This window comes from Molossus molossus, unplaced genomic scaffold (assembly GCF_014108415.1).
Source record: "Molossus molossus isolate mMolMol1 unplaced genomic scaffold, mMolMol1.p scaffold_m16_p_1, whole genome shotgun sequence".
NCBI lineage: Eukaryota > Metazoa > Chordata > Mammalia > Chiroptera > Molossidae > Molossus > Molossus molossus.
Window position 1 is genome coordinate 111176593 of NW_023425344.1, and position 20743 is coordinate 111197335.

At 38.0% G+C, this 20743-nt stretch overlaps 1 protein-coding gene across 3 annotated transcripts in view; it reads left to right on the top strand.

The window, feature by feature from the left end:
- TRDMT1 (tRNA aspartic acid methyltransferase 1) overlaps window positions 1-20743 on the top strand; it is a 74393-nt gene that overhangs the window by 20054 nt on the left and 33596 nt on the right. For all 3 annotated transcript variants that reach the window (XM_036251834.1, XM_036251841.1, XM_036251826.1), the window contains one exon: window positions 19187-19296. Coding sequence is in view for 1 of the 3 variants with exons in the window: in XM_036251826.1 (XP_036107719.1) it covers window positions 19187-19296 (110 nt within the window). In the remaining 2 variants the exon portion in view is untranslated. The remainder of the gene's footprint in view (window positions 1-19186; window positions 19297-20743) is intronic.

Genomic DNA, 20743 nt, shown 5'->3' on the forward strand with positions numbered 1-20743 from the left:
ATTTAGATTGCTTGTAATTTTTCAATATTATAAATAAAATAGCATGTATCCTTTATATAAACATTTTTCTCCACATCTCTATTATTGCTGTATATTAGTTTCCTATGGCTGCTGTAATGAATTACCACAAAATTAATGGCTTAAAGCAACACAAATTTATTATAGTTCTGGAGGTGTTGCCAGGGCTGTGTTCCATCTGGAGGCTGTGGGGGGAATCTCTTTCCTTGCCTTTTCCAGATCCTAGAGGTAACCTTCATCTCTTGGCATGTGTCCCCTTCCTCCATATTCAAAGCCAGAAGTGTAGCATTCTTCCAGTCTTTCTCTCTGACCTCTCCTTCGCTCATTACATCCACTTCTCTGACTTTAACCCTTGTCCATCTTCTTGTGATTACATTGTGCCTGTCTGTATAACCCAGCATAATCCCCTCTTTTTAAGATCCTTACTCATATATGCAAAGTCCCTATTGCCATGTAAGGTAACATTTTCACATATTTCAAGGATTAAGATGTGGACATCTTTTGGGAGAGGAGGGTCAGTTATTATTCTGCCTACCACACCTAAGGGTATGTGCCCAAATATAAAATTGATAAGTCCCCAAAATTTGGTACTCAAATCCTCCCATCACCACATCAAGGTGATAACTAAATAACAGAGCAACCATCATTCAGAACCTCCTGAATGGATGTTCTACACCTAAGGATATAAAGAAGACATATTGAGGCTGATATGTGGCAGGAGAAATGGAATGGGCTGATCTCACATCCACATGTAACAGATAAAAATGGGAGGGATATGTTGGTGTCAGAGGTCCCCCATGAAGTGTGAGGGGTCTCAGCTTCACACAAGGCCCAGGGTTCCAGTGACAGGAAGAAAAGTCCCCATAACCTCTGGCTATACAAACCAGTGGGAGCCCAGCTGGTGTAGCTCAGTGATTGAGCATCGACCCATGCACGAAGAGGACGCCGGTTTAATTCCCGGTCAGGGCACGTGCCCAGGTTTAGGCCCAATCCCCAGTGTGGGGCATGTAGGAGGTGGCCAGTTGATGTTCTCTCTCATCAATATTTCTCTCTCTCTCCCTCTCCCTTCCTCGCTCTCTAAAAAAATCAATTAAAAAAAAGTTTCAAAATAAAAATCCATTGGGAATCCAACCAGTGTGGCTCAGTTGTTGAATGTCGACCCATGCACCAAGAGGTCGCCAGTTTGATTCCTGGTCAGGGCGCATGCCCAGGTTGTGGGCCAAATCCCTAGTGGGTGGGCATGCAGGAGGCTGCCAATCAATGTTCTCTCATCAATGTTTCTCTCTCTCTCTCTCCCTCTTCCTTCCTCTCTCACTAAAAACCAATAAAGAAAAAAAAATTTTCAAATCCTCACCAGAGCATACTTAAAAAAACACAAAACTAGTGGGAGCCCTGGCCAGTTTGGCTCAGAGGTAGAGCATCAGCTGTGGACCAATGAGTTGCGGGTTCGATTCTGACTAAGGGCAGGTACCTCAGTTGCAGTTCGTTCCCTTGCCCTGGTTGGGATCGTGCAGAAGGCAAGTAGTTGATGTGTCCCTCTTACGTGGATATTTCTCTCTCTCTCCCTTTCTCTTCCTCTCTCTCCCTCCTACTCTGTCTGAAGATGAATAGAAAAATATCCTTGGGTGAGGATTAAAAAAAAAAAAAAAAACTAGTGGGAAGTGTGACTGAGTGAGACGGAGGGCAGCTGGAGGCCCAGGCAGTTCCTCTTAAAGGGCCCACACATGGACTTAACTTGGGCTCACTCCCTCTGAGCTCCATCCCTGTGGCTGCAGCTCAAAGGGCATCAGGAACATACGGGCAGGAACTGAATTGTCTGGCCTCAGGGAGAGAGCTGAGGGGTCAGCTTTCTGCTAGACAAAAGTGATAAGACCATGATTTGTTTTCTGAGATCCTACCTCCACTCCAAAGAGCTGGCAGGTGGGTGCCACATCTGTGTCGCCATTGACCTGGCTCACACTGTTTTCCTGTTCGGGTGATTCCCTGAGATACTGACTCATCCAAATTTTGGGCCCACCCAAGCTGTTTCCAGTGGCTTTTCCATATAAATGGCCTGTCTTGGCTCATGCTTCAGACTTTCCTAAAGTCTCTCAAACATGCAGCATCTGACCTCAGCATTCCCCCTACCTTTCACTAAGTGGCCCCGGGTCCAGCATTCCCAGCAGCCAGCCTTGGTTTGTAGCTTGGCCTCACCTGGGCACCTATAAGCCCAGCACAAGTAGTAGCCATCTGCAGATTGCTTTATAGCTCATTCCAGGTTACTCTGGGCAGAACACAGTGGGTGGATGACCTTGGCCTGCACCTCTCGGGAGGCCCCAGAGCCAGTGCAACTGATGGACAGCATCAGACCATGTGGAAGCACCACCCAACCATCTCTGTAAGTGACATACTCAAAGGGTGGACTTAGTGGGCACCAGAGCCACTGAAGTAAATCATGCTCTGTGTGGTAGGCTCCTGCACAGCTGATCCTCCATGGTGGTAGGTGGTTACACCTAGTCCTTGTGGCCAATAAGCCTGGAGGTAAATGCCTCCTAATGATGTGTCAATAGCAATAAAGGCTCAACTACAACAGGAGGGTATACACAGTGCACCTGGTTGGGGCTGGGGGTCACACCTGGAGTGCCCAACTCTCCTGGAGTGATTGGGGAGGGTGTGCCACTGGACCCTACAAAACACCTACTACATTAGAGGCCACTCTATCAAGCCTGGGAGATATAGCAGCTCTACATAATATATAGAAACAAACACATGGATGCTGCCTAAATGAGGAGACAAAGAAAGATGTCCCAAAGGAAAGAACATAACAAAACTCCAGAAAAAGAACTAAGAAAATGGAGACAAGCAATCTACTAGATTCAGAAATCAAAACACTGATTATACGGATGCTCAGTGGATTTATTGAGATCTTTAATAGCATAAAAAGGACATGAAAACCATAAAAAGGAACCAGTCAGAAATGAAAGGTACACTAACTGAAATGAAGAGTTCAGTCATCCCTCGCCACTTTGTGCTTTGACTTTCGCGTTTAGAGCATCATCCAGCTATGCCAAGGTTATGGGTTTGATCCCTGGTTAGGGCACATCTGAGAATAAACCAATGAATGCACAAATGAATGGAACAACGAATCGATGCCTCTTGTGCGTGCGCGTCCCCTTTCCCTCTCCCTTTCTTTTTTTTAATTTTTTTATTTTCTTATCCTCACCCGAGGATATTTTTCCATTTTTTGTACAGATAGAGTGGGAGGGAGAGAGAGGAAGGGAGAGAGTGAGAGAAACATCGATGTGAAAGGGACACATCGAGTGGCTGCCACCCACACGACCAACCAGGGCTGGGGACAAATTGCAACCGAAGTACGCGCCCTTAGCGGGAACCGAACCCGGGTCTCTCCGGACTGCAGGCCGACGCTTTAACCGCTGAGCCAAACTGGCCAGGGCTCCCTCTCCCTTTCTTTAAAATCAATCAAATGAGAAAATAATTTTTAAAATAAGGATACTGTAAAGAGCCTCTGGGACAACTTCAAGCATACCAACATTTGCATTATGGGCATGCCAGAAGGAGAGAGAGAGAGAAAGAGAGAGAGAACAAGAAATTGAAAACCTGTTTGAAAAAATAAAGACAGGAAACTTTCCTAACCTGGAGAAGGAAATAGACATACAAGTCACAAAGTACAGAAAGTCCCAAATAAGGTGAACCCAAAGAGGCCCACACCAAGACACATTATAATTATTATTAATTTTTTAAATTTTTATTTTTTAAAATAATTTTGTTATTATCTTTTTAATCCTCACCTGAGGATATTTTTGCATTTATCTTCATATAGAGCAGGAGGGAGAGTGGGAGGAAGAGAGAGAGAGAAACATTGGCATGAGAGAGACACATCGAGTGGTTGCCACCCACACAACCCCAACCAGGGCTGGGGAACAAACTACAACTGAGGTATATGCCCTTAGTGGGAACCAAACCCAGGACTCTCTGGTCTGCGGGCTGACACTCTAACCACTGAGCCAAATCAGCCAGGGCAAAAAATTATTTTTGTTACAGATATTTCTCCTTAGGGGGCTAGACATTCTCCTCCCAATCCCCCCCCCCCCCAAGATACATTATAATTAAAATACAAAATGTAAAAGGCAAAGAGAGAGTTTTAAAAGCAGCAAGAGGAAAGCAGTTACTTACCTATAAGGGAGCTCCTATAAGATCATCAGTTGATTTCTCAACGGAAACTTTGCAGATGAGAGAGGAGTGGAAAGAAATATTCAAAGTGATGAAAAGCAAAGACCTACAACCAAACTTACTCTAGTTGTTTTTGGTACTTAAACATGTATATCACTTTATGTCAATATATATGGGTATCATTTCCAATATGTCTATTCTCAACATGTGTGGTATTACAGTTATATCTTTACTTACTTGTCCAAATAATTGCTTAGCATAAATTGCCAGAAGTAGAATTGTGAGATCTAATAACAGAAGGTTCGAATCAATATATGCTACAGCCAACATGAGGAAGGATGCATTTTCTTAAACACTTGCTAGCACTAGACAGTGTTCATCTTATAAAATCTTTGCTAGTCTGATAGGTAAAACTGACTAATGTAGATTTCTGTCACTATTAGTGAGGTTCGGTGTCCTTTTATATGTTAACTAGTCATTTTAAATTCTTTATTTTTGAGTTGCCTGTAACTGAACTATCTACTTTAAGATGTTTTACTTTTAGAACCTGAATTTTATAAGCACTGGTATAAGACTGTACAACTGAAAATTTGTACTCCTTAAAGAACATTCGAGATAAGTTACAAATGGCTTTCTACATATTTGTTTTATTTAGAATACATAGGTAGGATTTATATATATAGGTAGGTAATTGGGTAGCTCCATAATGAAGCCCTGGCTCCCCAACTGGGACTCTGCCACTGTTGCCTCAATTTAGGGCATTTGAAGATAAGTGCTTCTATTTTGTACATATATAGTTAATTACTCATTCACAAGCTTTTAGCATTCATGTTGCTTGTTTGCCAAGCTGGAATGTGAAATGCATTTTCTCATAGTGACAAGTGATATTTAAGTATGTGTGCTTTTAAATGCCTATTAGAACTGTTATTTTCAAATTACAGAAAACTCAACCACACGGGTTTACATAGAAGTTGTAAATACTCATGTAATGATCAAGCCTAAATGCAGATTTGATTTGGGGTAAAGCTTGAAGAAGGGGCTCAACTCATGTCACCAAAAACCCATTTCTTTCTCTATATATCTCAGCCTTGTTCCTTCTGGATTGAGTGCATTTTTATATACACTCTTTCTTTATTTCATCAAGATGACTCTTGTAGCCCCTGAACTTATATTCTTCCAAGGTTAAACTCAGTAAGAAAGATCAAGCATCTCTTCCTAGTTGCCCAAGGCATTCCCTCTTGTGCCTGTTTTGAGTTCTGTGCCCATCCTGAAACCACTCTGTCAAGTCATTTTGGAGCAGGCACTTTACACCTGCTTTCATAGAAATGGGGGAGGGGGTGAGTCTGAGGCTGGCTGAACCACTTTGACAGGGAGTGAGATAAGATCCCCAAGAGAAAATCTGGGACTATTACCAGAGAAAGGGGCCTGAATGCTGGCAAAGCAAAACACAAATGGCCACTCGTCTTGCATTCTCGGCACCTAGGAGAGTGCCCAGGACATGATGCGTGCTTTCACAAGCTCACTAACGGCCTGACAGGAGCACTGCTGGTGCTGCATTTAAGATATTTGTTAGATAAATAGAATTTGGTAGGCCTTTCTGGGAACTTAAATTTGTTTCCAAGGTAAAAAGTTGACCTAAATGTCAGTCTACTTAAAAATGAACTTTGCCATGGACACTGATAATCAAATAAGTACAGGTTTATTAAAGACTATTTAAGCTACATCTGTTCTCAGGAATAGGACCATGAAAGGCTAATCAACAGTAATCAGAAATTGATTTTAGAAATCAAATTCTCTCATACTCATGCATCTGTTCAGTCAAGAGAAGGTTAATGAGGGTTTGTGGGTGCCAGTTACAGCAGTGTCTGGGTGCTGCAAGTACCCAGATGCAGGAGACATGGCCCAAGCGCTATCAGATCGCGTAGTCTAGTGAGACTATCTTGGGATAAATGTGAAACTGTCCTCCTGAGAGCTCCTGGAGGAGTCGTGCCTGAGCTGAGGGAGTCCTGAGGGACCAATAAAAATGATCCAGGACAAGAGAGATGGTGTTAGTGGTTGGATGAGTCTTGTAACTGTGCCAAGACACTAGGATTGAGAAATTATGGCCCATCGGGGGCATGATAAGTAGTTTGCTCTTACCTGAGGGAAAAGTGTATGTGTATTAGTGTGGCAAGTGTGAATTGGAAGAGAGTGTGGAGTTGGTCAAGGGACAGTGTTGAGAGAGGAGGCTGTATAGGTATGCAGGGTCCGGATTATGCTAAGAACTTTAGATTTTATCAGGAAGGTATTTAGTGAATTATCAGACTTGATTTCGCTAGAATCTAGAAAGAACCCTGATGAACCCCATAAATGTAAATTTACTGATGTGAGTTCAGAAAAAAGAGCATTTGATGCTTTCATATTATTTTTTTTTTAAATTGACATTGTGTTATATATATTATAGGTGTAGTTTATAAATAAAATGTCCAGAGAACACTGACCATCTCCCTTTATAAGGTTTCTAAAATACAGAATTTCCATAACAAACAAAACAAATGAAGATTTAGTTCTCCTTTAAATTAAATATAATTTTAAAATAAACAATCTCATATCACTTTCTAAGTGATTTTATCTTAAAAGTTATTAAAACTTGATGGATGGAGTCATTTCCTAATTTTAGGACAATAAATTATTTTAAACACCAAACACCTTTTGTAAAAAGAGCTGTGAAGTAATAATCATTCAAAGAGCTGAAATGAAATTCTGAAAAATTAAAGAAATCATGTTTATATTCTCTTTAGCAATCATTATCAACGTTTGTAGTTTGACCTTTGTTTTATCTCAAGGACCACAGGTGTTTGCTGCTGCTTTTTGTCTTTTGATTGTTAGGTAACAAAGAAGCATCATTTCAAAGGGAAAACAGAGCTTCCTTAGTGGTAGCTTTTCTGTCTCTTTCTAATAACCAATATTATGATAAAAATCATTTGAATAAGTCTTGCTATGAAAAAATATTTAGCAAGAGATCACTGTGGATAGAAAATATGTGAGGTTGATTACCACTGTGCTGATAAATTTAGTAGTTTTGCTTTTGAGATTTGGATTATAACGTGTAGTTATTAATATTGGTATTGTTATTAATGTTCATATTAGGTCTTTGAGTTGTTTATTTAATGTAAGATTGTTGTAAGTTTTTTAAATTCTCTACATTTTCTTAAAGTTTATCTCCTCTGAAGAACATAGATGCAACTTTTAAAAAATAATGAAAATAGTATTTGCGTGGTGGAAATTCACTTTATAAGGAAAATTAGAGGGAAATGATTTTTCATATTAAGGGAAGCGTTCTTGTACTTTAGGCAAAGACAGTGTTGTTTTACTTTTAAAACTCCCCTGACCTTTATAAATATGAACTTTTGCCTCTGTATAATTTAGCAAAATGCTTTGCACATGATACTCAATAAATGTTTGTTGAAATAAATAGATCTAGTCTAAATAGGAAATTAACTTGAAATTATCTCTTCATTATACACACACACACCATCTAAACATCTGCGGTATCTGTTAGGATTAGGTTTGACTGTCAGTAATAAAAAAATCCAATATAATATTATTAAAAGAAGGTAGAAGTTTGTTACTTTCTCCCATAAAATAAGTCTAATTGTGGTATTTCATGGTGACTCCATGAAATCATTCATGACCTCAGTTCTTCCAGTTCTTTGCTTTGCCTATAGAGTAGCCTTCCTCTTCATGATCTAACACATTAATTAGAACTCCAGCCATTACATTTATTTTCCAAACCAATAGTAGGAAGGCCAGAAAGCACAAGCATCTATCACCTTCTTCTTTTTTAAGATACTTCCTGAGAGTTTGATATACTTCTACTTATATCTCAATGGTCAGAACTTAGCCCCATGGCCCTCTGGCCACAGAGGGGGTGGGATATAGTCCTTTTACCTGGGTGCATTGCCACAGTGAATAAATTTGATTTTAATTATTGAAGAGAATAGAAAAACAAATGTTGGGATAGGCAAATAACTTCTGCAGAGATGCTGTGACCTAGGAATCACATGATGACATCGGAGACACTGGGCATTAATGAGCAATTAAATTCTTTGAATTCTATAATACGAAGATGATGATGCTTGCTATCCACTTTCTATACTGTTCTTTTAAGTACTCATTTGTTTAGTGCTGTTTGGCTAATAGGTGGGTACTACTTAGGCAATTTGAAGTGAGAAGAAGGACAACGAAATTGAAGATTGATATCATCAAAACGATATAGCACTATTTCACCCAAGATCTAGCTTTATCTGTGACATGGTAGCAGTTTCTCTCTAATAGATACATGTAATTAGAAGGAAAACTAAGCATTTATACCGTATTCTTGCAGTTTGGTACCTACAAATTACTTTTTCTCTGTATCATCACTGAATATGGAAACTGAAACTTTATATTATTTGTCATGATGTAATTATAGACTTACTATTTTCATCCCTAATAATCTTAAAAAATGTAATAGCCGGGAAAGACAAATCGATATACAACCAACCATAGAATAGCATTTGTCTTGTAAGTTCTTTAGTTTCTAACCAGTGGATTGATCTGAAGACCTATTTTTTTTCCTAAATATGTATAGAGTATTAGGGATAGAAAGTATCTTTAGAAGTTTGTTTAGTTGGACTGTTTACATCCATATTGGACGAAAGAAGTAATAAATATCCTGGAAAAAAGAGATTCTGCCCTGCTTTGAAAAATATTTCCCTTCATACCTTACTATTTTCCTCTTTAATGCTAGGGTTTGATAGCAAGATTAGGAAAGTTTTTCCTTTTATTAATGTTGATCTCTTACTAAACTTTAGTCCATTTTCTCTTAGTGTTGTATAGTGGAGATTAGAACCATCTAGTTATTATAATTTGTGAAGAAGATCCCTTCTTATGTCACTCTAAAGTCTTTCAGAAATATTTTTTCCTGAAATTTTGTCTGCCAGATGAACAGTATAGATAATGTCTATTTTTTGTTGTTGTTGTTGTTATGTGACCCTAGTGGGAACCAAACCCGGGACTCTCTGGTCCGCAGGCCAACACTCCAACCGCTGAGCCAAACCAGCCAGGGCCAGATGAACAGTTATAACTATTAAACTCTTCTCACTGGCATACTTTCTTTAATAAAATAATAACAATAATTTAAAAATTAATGATAGTAATTATAATTTTGTCTATTTAATCTATAATATTTTCAGTTAGAAGTCAGGCAATGAGAAATCAGACAATGAATAGGAATTTTAATAATTACTGAGAATCTACTATATACTAGGTGTTTTACATATTTTATTTTATTTTATTTTTATAGACTAAATGAAATCTATGTGGGAACTGCTAATATGTCCACCTCATTGGTAAGGAAATTGAGGCTTAGAGAGGATAGGTAAATTTTCCAAGACTACACAACTAACTAATCAGTGTCAGATCCAAAATTTAAATATGAATTTCTTTGACTCCATAGGCTGTCATGATACCTACTGTATACATTTCCTCCCATCCAGGACTGCTGATGATAATGATCCCAGTGATTATAGAGCTGTGCTTCCCAGTAGGTAGCCACAGCCATCTGGAGCTATTAAGATTTAAATTAATTAAAATTAAATTAAATTAGAAATTTAGTCCCTCATTTGTACTAACCACATGTTAAGCACTCAGTAACCACATGAGCCTAGTGACCACCATATTGGACAGCACAGACACAGAACATTTTTACCATCACCGTTCATATACTAAGCTGTTCTAGAGTTTGAAGTTAATGCTAATTTCAACTACCTATTAAACTTTATTTTAGGGACCAGATTACGTCCCTGGAAATGGAGGCTCCCTGCATCCCCAAGGCTAAGGGTAATATAGGGCTGTGCAGGGTTCTGTAGCTGCTACCAAAATTGCATTTTCTCTTGCTTTTCTTCTGCACAGGGAAGCTTAAGGCATGGTGGGAGAGTGAGAGCAAGGGAGGGAGGGAGAGAGGGAGAAAGAAAGAAGTAGGGAAAGCAGTAGCTGTACTAACTGTCTCATTATACCAACATCATTTTAAGTGGACATTTCTAGAGATTTACTGGAATGATTTCTTACAGATTAATTTCTTCCCTCAAGGTCCTCCTCAAGATTCATTGCTTCCTCTTCTCTTTATATTATCTGGCATAGCATCTTTATTTTCCTTTCCATGTGAACTCCCTCAGTGTGCCTGTTTAAAAACATTGATTTGGCATCCCACTTCCCCATCCCTAGTCTGTACACAGATCTTAAACAGTTTCGTCCTCTTTCTGGTTGATGGGCTCTTGCATTTAATCAGATCTAATAACAATCATCTAAAGTATATCTTAACCCAAAGTAAACTGGTTTTAGTTGACTACTAGTTAAACTTCTAAGGATTAAAATTTTTTTCAAACTTACTTTTTATTTTCGTTCACAGAAACAATTTGTGACTTTTGAATCTTTAAAATGAAACAAGAAATGTACTTTGCTAATAGTGCTAAAATATTTGGCAATGATTTTAAATTTGGAGTCCTTGCAGGTCAAGTTTTGCTTAGTATGGTTCCTATTTAAGCTATCTCTTTAAATGAAAGGAAACAGAAATTGGATGTATCCAGCTGATCTTCTTTTCACAACTAGATGTCAGTGTTAACATACCTGATTAGATGTCTCAGGTGTGACTTTAAGGAGGTAATTCAAATAATTACCTATATGAGATGTAGATAAGAAAATAAATGATAAAGAAGGAAAAGAAGAATGTACTCTTTCACTACTACCAACCAGAGGCTCTCCCCCACAACTTTTCCAGAAAGAGTGATCAAAAAAAGAAGGAACACTATTGCTATTCAAATGGTGTGGTGGTGGTGGTGGTGGTGGTGGTGGTGGGAGTGTGTGTATGTGTGTGTGATTCTTGCCTACTGTAATAGGAAACATATTTGAGAGGAGGAATTCTCTATGTATTACCAGTGACATTTCTGACACCTAACCTAGAAGTCTCTCTTAATATAAATAACTCTGCCTTTTTTAGTTCAATCCTCATAGTAGTAGGAGCATGATACCCCTTATCCTTTCCTTGCAGATCCAATCTGACAACCTTTTAAAATTATTTACATTGTATTTCTCTAAGTAGAGTGTCTCTCCTTTTCTACCCATGCTTCCTGTTGATAGATATACGATCTGGAATAATAACTAAAATATTATGAATAAAATCCACATATAGCAATAAATCAAAATACTGAAAACACATCCCCTCCATTCCACCTCCACCAAAAGATCCCGATTGGTTTCTTCCCCCCAGTTCTCTCTCCCTTTTGAGAATTACTACTCCTGGGTCACTTAAGTGATGGAGCTTACTTAAGGCAAAATTCTGTTGAATTGCATTCACTTTGATATGTTTAAACATTTTCAAGACGTGTATGCAGCCTAATAAAGATTTTTAGAGGCTACAGATTTAAATACAGTAGGAAATAATCAAGACAATTTATCTTTGGAGGTCAAGTTAATATTTTGACAGTATTAACAGGTTTTCTCTTTAAAATTGTTATTTTTTATGTTTAACATTTTCCTTAGAAACACATACACCCCAAACAATTCTGTTTTTAAAGCAAGTTAAATTAGTGTCAGTAATATCTTAGTGCATCCATTTATCATCATGGAAATAACTTTTTAGGTTATGCAGTAAATCCTGATTTTATAACAGTCTAAAACATGTCATCAATCAATGCAAACAGTACACTTGTTTGTAGACTTTAAAAATCCATTGTTTCCTGAGAAAGAATTTTCAGTTAATCAGTTCTTGGATCACCAAGTGAAGCAATCATTTGGCAATTGCTTTTTGTCAGTTTTTATGTCTTCAGGCACATCATAGAAGTACATAAAATTAGTTATTGATTATTGTACAGATCCAGCACATCACTGGATTTTCAACCAGCCTGAGAAAAGGAGAAAAGTCATGCTAACCAACTCCATGCACTCTCAGTTTGCTGCATATAAAGTAGACATATAAGCAGGCTGCATCTTGCAAATTACATCTTTTATTTAGGAAAACAAATAGTTCAGTGAAGATTATTTACTTCTGAGCTCTTTTAACGGTTAGTAGTAGCTTAGTTCTTGACCTGAATATAACAGGTTCATGATTTTGCAAAGTGATCTTTATATACTTTTTTGTTTGTTTGTTTATTAGTTTGTTTAAAAGCTTTCTTGTTTTATATTCAGTATCTCTCTGACACTTTTGACAAAGATACAGTTTATATCTTAAATTTATTTTACATTACTGCAAGTAATTAGTTACTGAATTTACACTTAATTCTATGCAATAACTAACTGGACTCAGTTTCTGTGACCTATATATAAGGCAGCAAGGTACCTAGGAGATAATTGGTCCTAACTGAGTGTCTTGAGCCTAGTAGACAGTTAGCATATATTTACTTTGAGACATACATGTCCTTATTTTCTCTCTGGCATCATCTCCTCTAGGCCTCAGTATATGGTTTCTGAGTGTGTGTGAGCCTTCCTCCTTGCCCCAACCTGAGTTTTATTTACATATGCCTACTTCATGAATCCTAGTTCTCACATTCTAATTTTTAAAAAATTTTTTTTGATATTTGGGCTATCTAAGCTAACTAGTAACAGCAAATGGGTATTAAAGAAGTAGCTATTTGGAACTACTAGGTACTTTTGTAATATTTTCTCTGACGGTTTTCCTAAGAGGTCTCAAATACTTTTATTTTTAAAACTCTTCACATTTTCCCTTGATTTGGGACAGGGTATTCACATAATTGGTTTTGTGTGTGTTTTGGGGAAGAAGGGCAAAGAGATGGTAATTTCAAAATAAAACAGCAGCTGCACTTACATAATTCAAATTTTGACCACCATTTAAAGACTATGGCATCTGCTGGTGAGGATGTGGAGAAACAGGGACTCTAGCACACTGCTGGTGGGAATGCAGACTGGTGCAGCCACTATGGAAAACAGTATGGTGTTTCCTCAAAACATTAAAAATAGAACTTCCATTTGACCCAGTGATCACATTTCTTGGAATATATCATATGAACCCTGAAACACTAATCAGGAAGAGTATATGCAACCCTATGTTCATAGCAGCACTATTTACAATAGCTAAGATCTGGAAACAGCCCAAGTGCCCATCAGTAGATTAGTGGATAAAAAAGCTGTGGTACATATACACAATGGAGTATTATGCAGCTGTAAGAAAAAGAGATCTCTTAACCTTTGAGATGACATGGAGGGTCCTGGAGAGTATTATGCTAAGCAAAATAAGCCAGTCAGAGAAAGACAAGTACCACATGATCTCACTTATTTGTGGAACATAATGAACAAAATGAGCCGTTGACAACCAATGGACACAGACATTAGGCTGGGGAAGGCAGGACAACGGCAGAAAAGGGAAGGAGGGAGGTCAATGGGGAAAAAAGGGGGACATCTTAATACTTTCAACAATAAAATAAATAAGTGAAGAAGATGACAAAATTTTCTGAATCTGAAAGCATTTTGAACATGGCTTTTCTGTAGTAGCAAGACAGTGAAGGTACGCCCTTATAATTATTTTCCTTACTGTTTTCATATTCTGTCCTGGTCTGTCTGGATTTTTAACATTTGATCTGTGAACTTTTTACATTTGGACATCAATTAATTGTTCATCTTATTTAAAAATTTACCTAAATCTTAAATGGATTAATTTTGTGCTCTGTGAGTTATATGTCAATCAGACTGTTATTTAAAAGCAAAAACAAAGGATTGTTAACAAATATTATGAACAACTATATGGCAACAGATTCGACAATCTAAGCAAAATGAACACATTTCTAGAAACATATAGTCTCCCAAAACTGGACCGGGAAGAGAGAGAAAACTTGAACAGACCAATAACAACTAAGGAAATTGAAGAGGTAATCAAGACTCTCCCAGCAAACAAAAGCCCAGGCCCAGATGGCTTTACAGGGGAGTTTTACCAAACATTCAAAAAAGAACACACACCCATTCTCCTCAAAATTTCACAGAATTCAAGAAGGAAGACTTCCAAACTTGTTTTATGAGGCAAGCATACTTCTAATTCCAAAACCAGAAAAAGACTCTACAAAGAAAGAAAACTACAGGCCAATATCCCTGATGAACATAGATGCCAAATTCCTGAGCAAAATACTAGCAAATCGGATCCTGCAATACATCAAAAAAATTATTCACCATTACGAAGTGGGATTCATTCCAGGGATGCAAGGCTGGTACAATATTTGCAAATCAATAAATGTGATACACCACATATAAACAAAATGAAGAATAAAAACCACATGATCATATCAATAGATGCTGAAAAAGCATTTGACAAAATCCAGTGCCCATTTCTGATGAACACACTCAGCAATGTGGGAATAGAGGGATCATTTTTCAACATAATAATGGCCATATATGAAAGACCTACAGTCAACATCATACTCAACAGGCAACAACTGAAAGTATTTTTCTTTAGAACGGAAACAAGACAGGGATGCCCACTTTCGCCACTCTAATTTAACATAGTACTGGAAGTCTTAGCCACAGCAATCAGACAGGAAGAAAAAATAAAAGGGATCCAAATTGGAAAGGAGGAAGTGAAACTGTCATTATTTGCAGATCACATGATATACATAGAAAAACGTGAAGACTCCATAAAAAATTTACTAGACTTAATAAATTAATTTGGCAAAGTAGCAGGATACAAATTTAACGTAAAGAAATCAGTGGAATTCTTATACACCAATAATGAACTCACAGAAAGAGAAACTGAAAAAACAATCCCATTTACCATCACGGCAAAAACATTAAGATACCTAGGAATAAACTTAACCAAAGAAGTAAAGGACCTATTTGCAGAAAACTATAGGTCATTGAAAAAAGAAACAGAGGAAGATATATAAAAAAAAAAAAGTGGAAGCACATACCTTGTTCATGGATTGGAAGATTTAACATCATTAAAATGTCCATATTACCCAAAGCAATCCATAGATTTAATGCAATCCCCATAAAAATACCAACGACATATTTCACAGAACTAGAACAAATACTTCAAAAGTTCAGATGGAACCAAAAAAGACCCCCAATAGCCACAGCAATCTTGAAAAAGAAGGACAAAGTGGGTGTGATCACAATACCAGATTTCAGGTTATACTACAAAGCTACTGTAATCAAAACAGCCTGGTACTAGCAAAAAACAGACGTATAGACCAGTGGAACAGAACAGAGAACCCAGAAATGGACCCAAGACATTATGCTCAATTAATATTTGACAAAGGAGGCAAGAGCATACAGTGGAGTAAGGACAGCCTCTTTAATAAATGGTGCTGGGAAAATTGGACAGCTACATGCAAAAAAATGAAAGTAGACCATCAACTCACACCCTACACAAGAATAAACTCAAAATGGATAAAAGACTTAAATGTGACTCATGAATCCATAAAAATCCTAGAAGAAAATGCAGGCAAAAAAATTTGAGACATCATACGCAGCAGAATTTTCACTGATACATCCCCTAAGGCAACAGAAACAAAGGAAAAAATGAACACATGGGACTACATCAAACTAAAAAGCTGCTGCACAGAAAAAGATACGATCATCAAAATGGAAAGGCAATCCACTGTATGGGAGAGCATACTTGCCAATGATATGTCACATAAGGGGTTAATTTCCAATATATATAGAGTTCTCATACAACTCAACAAAAGGAAAACAACCCAATTAAAAAATGGGCAGAGGAGCTAGACACCCCTCCAAACAGGACATACAAATGGCTAAGACACATATGAAGAAATGCTCAACATCACTAATCATCAGAGAGATGCAAATTAAAACAACGAGGTATCACCTCACACCTATCAGAATGGCCACCATCAACAAATAATCAAACAACAAGTGTTGACAAGGGTGAGGAGAAAAGGGGACTCTAGTACACTGCTGGTGGGAATGCAGACTGGTGCAGCCACTATAGAAAACACTGTGGTGTTACCTGAAAAAATTAAAAATTGAGATCAAGATGTCGATGGGCAGGACCAGAGGGAGGGTGAGTGTGTGAGAGAGTGTGAGTGGACTTGAAGATGGATGACCAAACTCCTGCAGTGCAGAGACGTGGAGCAGAAGGTTCCTATGCTCTGGACGGAGCAGCCGGCTACCATGTTATGGGGCCCTTCAGGGCGCTTCTCCCTGCACCACGGGGAGGTCCCACCAATTTGGACGATCCCGGCTCTTCCCTGGGAAGTGGCAGTGGGAGCGGCTAGGGCCCAGCAACCTGAGCCACCAGCACACCTATCACCATGGGACCAGTGGACACTCTTGTGTCAACACAGACCAGTGCACAGTAGTGGAGCTCCCAAGGTGCAGGTTGTAGAAGCTGCAGACAGCCTGGAGCCCAGCACCATCCCCCATAGTAGCAGCCGGATCAGAGTCTAGATATACCCCCAGCAACAGGGGCTGGGGAGCAGACATCCATCCCCAGGCAACAGAAGCACAGACCAGCAGATGAGACCCATCCCCAAAAACTTCAGCAAAAGCTGAGCAGAAGTTGAGCCCCATAGGGCAGCAACACTCCCCAGCTGCCAGTCAGTGGCTGTACCTGGGGCTCCACAGAGGCCTGTGCGGTCCAGCAGGTCACAACAGTAGTGGGAAGCCAGAGCCCGAGAGAGACTTGTACAATCCAACTGCCCGCCCATGGGACCTGCGGGGGGGTGGGGGGTGGGGAACCAGAGAGGCCTGTGCGACCCAGCAGGGACTGTGTGATCCAGTTACTCACGGGACCAGCGGGGTACTGAAGCACCAAAGAGGCCTGTGCAACCCAGCAGAGACTGTGTGATCTAGTACTGGCACAAGAACAGGCAGATACATCAATGGAACAGAATAGAGAACCCAGAAATGGACCCAAGACAATATGCTCAGTTAATATTTGACAGAGTGGGCAAGAGTATATAGTGGAGTAAAGACAGCCTCTTTAATAAATAGTGTTGGGAAAATTGGACAGCTACATGCAAAAAAACCAAAAAAAACTAGACCATCACTTATACCATACACAAGAATAAACTCAAAATGGATAAAAGACTTAAATGTGACCCATGAATCCATAAAAATCCTAGAAGAAAATGTAGGCAACAAAATTTGAGACATCATACGCAGCAGAATTTTCACTGATACATCCCCTAAGGCAACAGAAACAAAGGAAAAAATGAACACATGGGACTACATCAAACTCAAAAGCTTCTGCACAGCAAAAGAAACAACCACCAAAATTGAAAGGAACCCACTTATGAGAGAGCATAATTGCCAATGATACATCAGATAAGGGGTTAATTTCCAATATATAGAGAGTTTGCATACAACTCAACAAAAGGAAAACAAAAACCCAATTAAAAAATGGGCAGAGGAGCTAGACACCTCTCCAAACAGGACATACAAATGACTAAGACACATATGAAGAAATGCTCAACATCTCTAATCATCAGAGAGATGCAAATTAAAACAACAATGAGGTATCACCTCACACCTGTCAGAATGGCCGCCATCAACAATTCATCAAACAAGTGTTGGTGAGGGTGTGGAGAAAAGGGGACTCTAGTACACTGCTGGTGGGAATGCAGACTGGTGCAGCCACTATGGAAAACAATATGGTGTTACATCAAAAAATTAAACATTGAACTTCCATTTGACCCAGTGATCCCACTTCTAGGAATATACCCTAAGAAGCCTGAAACACCAACCAGAAAGAATATATGTACCCCCATGTTCATAGCAGCACTATTTACATTAGGTAAGATCTGGAAACAGCCCAAATGTCCATTAGTAAACGAATGGATAAAAGCAGTGGTACATATACACAATGGAGTATTATGCAATTGTAAGAAAGAAAGATCTCTTATCCTTTGAGACGACATGGAGGGACCTGGAAAGTATCATCCTAAGTGAAACAAACCAAACAGAGAAAGACAAGTATCATATGATCTCACTTATTTGTGGAATATAATGAACTTAACAGTCTGAGGAATGGGGTGGTCCCAGAGATGTGGAAGTGGGGTACAGACTGACAATCCTCAGAAGAGGGGGTGTGGGAGGGAAGAGATAAACCACAGAACTTATATGCATGTACACATAACCGATGGACACAGACAACAAAGCCGGGTATGAGGTAGGGGGGATGGGGAGGAGGTTGTCAACGGGGAAAAAAGGAGAAATATCTGTAACAAAAATAAATTAATAAAAAATTTAAAAAATAATAAAAAGAAAAACACTTACCTAAAAGTATTTTCAGTGGTATTGTGAAGCAGCTTTGTATTAATGTTAGAAGGTGAGGAACAAAAAATAATTATTTATCTAAGGTTCAAAGTGATATGGTTTTTAAGAATATACTTCTGTTTCCTATTTTTGGTTTAACTTAGGAAAACTTTAAATTTAACTCATAAGTGTATATCTTAATGGAGAGTGGAAAGCAACTATGAGATAATGACAAAAACACTTAAATCTTATTTTTAGCATTGGAATGCTGTTAGAGAGATGAATCAGAAGTACTAAATATTCCACTTCATGTCTGGCCTTGTCATCAGTTGACAATCTGAGATTCATGTAGATCAGTGATTTTCAACCCTTTTTATCTCATGACATACATAAATTAATAACTAAAATTCTTTGGGCAGAGGAGCTAAAGAATTTTTGCAGCCCACCAAAAAATACATTTTTTGCTGATCTGACAAAAAAAAATAGATACAGTTTCGATTAATTCACACTGGATGGCTATTGTTGTGTCGGCTGTTGTCATTTTTTTATTTGACAAAGGGAAATGAGGTCAATGCCCATGACTAAGTAGTCAGGTATTGCAGGTTTTAACAGTTCTTGTAGCACACCAGTTGAAAATCACTGAACTATATAACTGAGGAAGTGAGGAAATGTGTGTGAAGTTCGTTATTTGGCTTCTCTCTATAAGAGCAAATCGATGTTGAGGACTGGACATTTTAAGATATTCCATTTCTCGTTACAGAAAGCTGTGTGCCTGCACACGTGGTGGCCGCCATTGATGTAAACCATGTCGCTAATGAAGTGTACAAGTATAATTTTCCTCACACACAGTTACTGGCCAAGACAATTGAAGTGAGTAACTATTACTATTGTTTTAGTAAGTATATAGCAAGGAGAATGATTGAAAAACATTGCATGGTACTAGTATCTTAATTCAAGGATAAGGCATATATAAATGAAAAGGTCTAGGAAAAGGGAATTAACAGTTTATATTTTATCAAATAATAACATGCTATTTTTGCCTTACTATTTTTTAAATTTCTAGAGAGAGAGAGGGACAGAGACAGACCGAGACCAGTATTTTGGTCTCTGGGAAAGAACTGAACTAGAAGAAGATGCTTGATTTCTAAATGCTTGGTTCTGTAATTAAATTAAACTTTGCTTAATTCTTTACTTTTAAGCAATACTCATGTACTATGTATATGGATAGTATAGCAGGAGTGAAAACAAGACAGGCAGGCAGTCACTGGCTATTACTTTTTTTGGGGTGAGCAGGAAGAAGGACATCCAAAATTTATTCTCTAACAGACAAGCATCAGCATTATTAGCTTAACAATGAGACAACCTCTGGGGTGTTCACTAGCAATACCCAGTTCACAGTATGAACGGGTAGTATTATTGTGTTCACTTACAATTCCAGAAAGAAAGACACAACTTGGCAAAAATTTTTGCTATTATTTCAGCAAGCCTGTCAAAATTAAAGGTACTAGTTCATGTATGACGAGCTTAGCAGAAGTATTTAACACTGAAGTACATCAAGTTATTTTAAAAATAATATGAAATTGTGTTTTTTCTCCCTATTTTTTGTGAAAAATTTTACACACAAATTTCTCTTGAAGCCATCATTTATATACAATAAATTGCACTCATTTTAAGGATGCAGTTTGAGTTTTGACCAATATATACAGCAGTGTAACCACCACCATCAGAATCAAGACTTAGAACATCCATCACCCTGAAATGTTGTGCCCTATTTTAGTCAGTCTCTGACCCCAACCCCAGAGAACCCATTGATCTGCTTTAGTCATTACAGATTAAATTTTTTAAATAAAACATTTTTTTCATTAATAAAATCATAAGTGTAATTTTTTGGTGGATAACTTCTTTTTAGTGTACTGTTTTTGAAATTCTCCCATATTTTATGTATATCAGTAGTCTGCCCTTTTTAAAATTACTGCTGAGTAATATTCTGTGGAATGGATTATATATTATAATATGTATATCCATTCATATGATATTGATAGACATTTAGGTTTTTTTTCCAGTTTTTTGACTATTACAAAAAAGTTACCATCAACATTCATGTACAAGTTTTTGTTGGACCTTTGTTTTACTTCTTGTGGATAAATACCTAAGAGTAGAATTGTTGAGTTATATGGTAAATTTCTTTACCTTTATGAGAAAATGCTAATTGTTTTCCTTTGTGTTTGTACCATATTACAATCTCACAATGTTTAAGTGTTTGAGTTGTTTCAGATTTAACTAACACTTGCCATTTTCAGTCTTTTACATTTTAGCC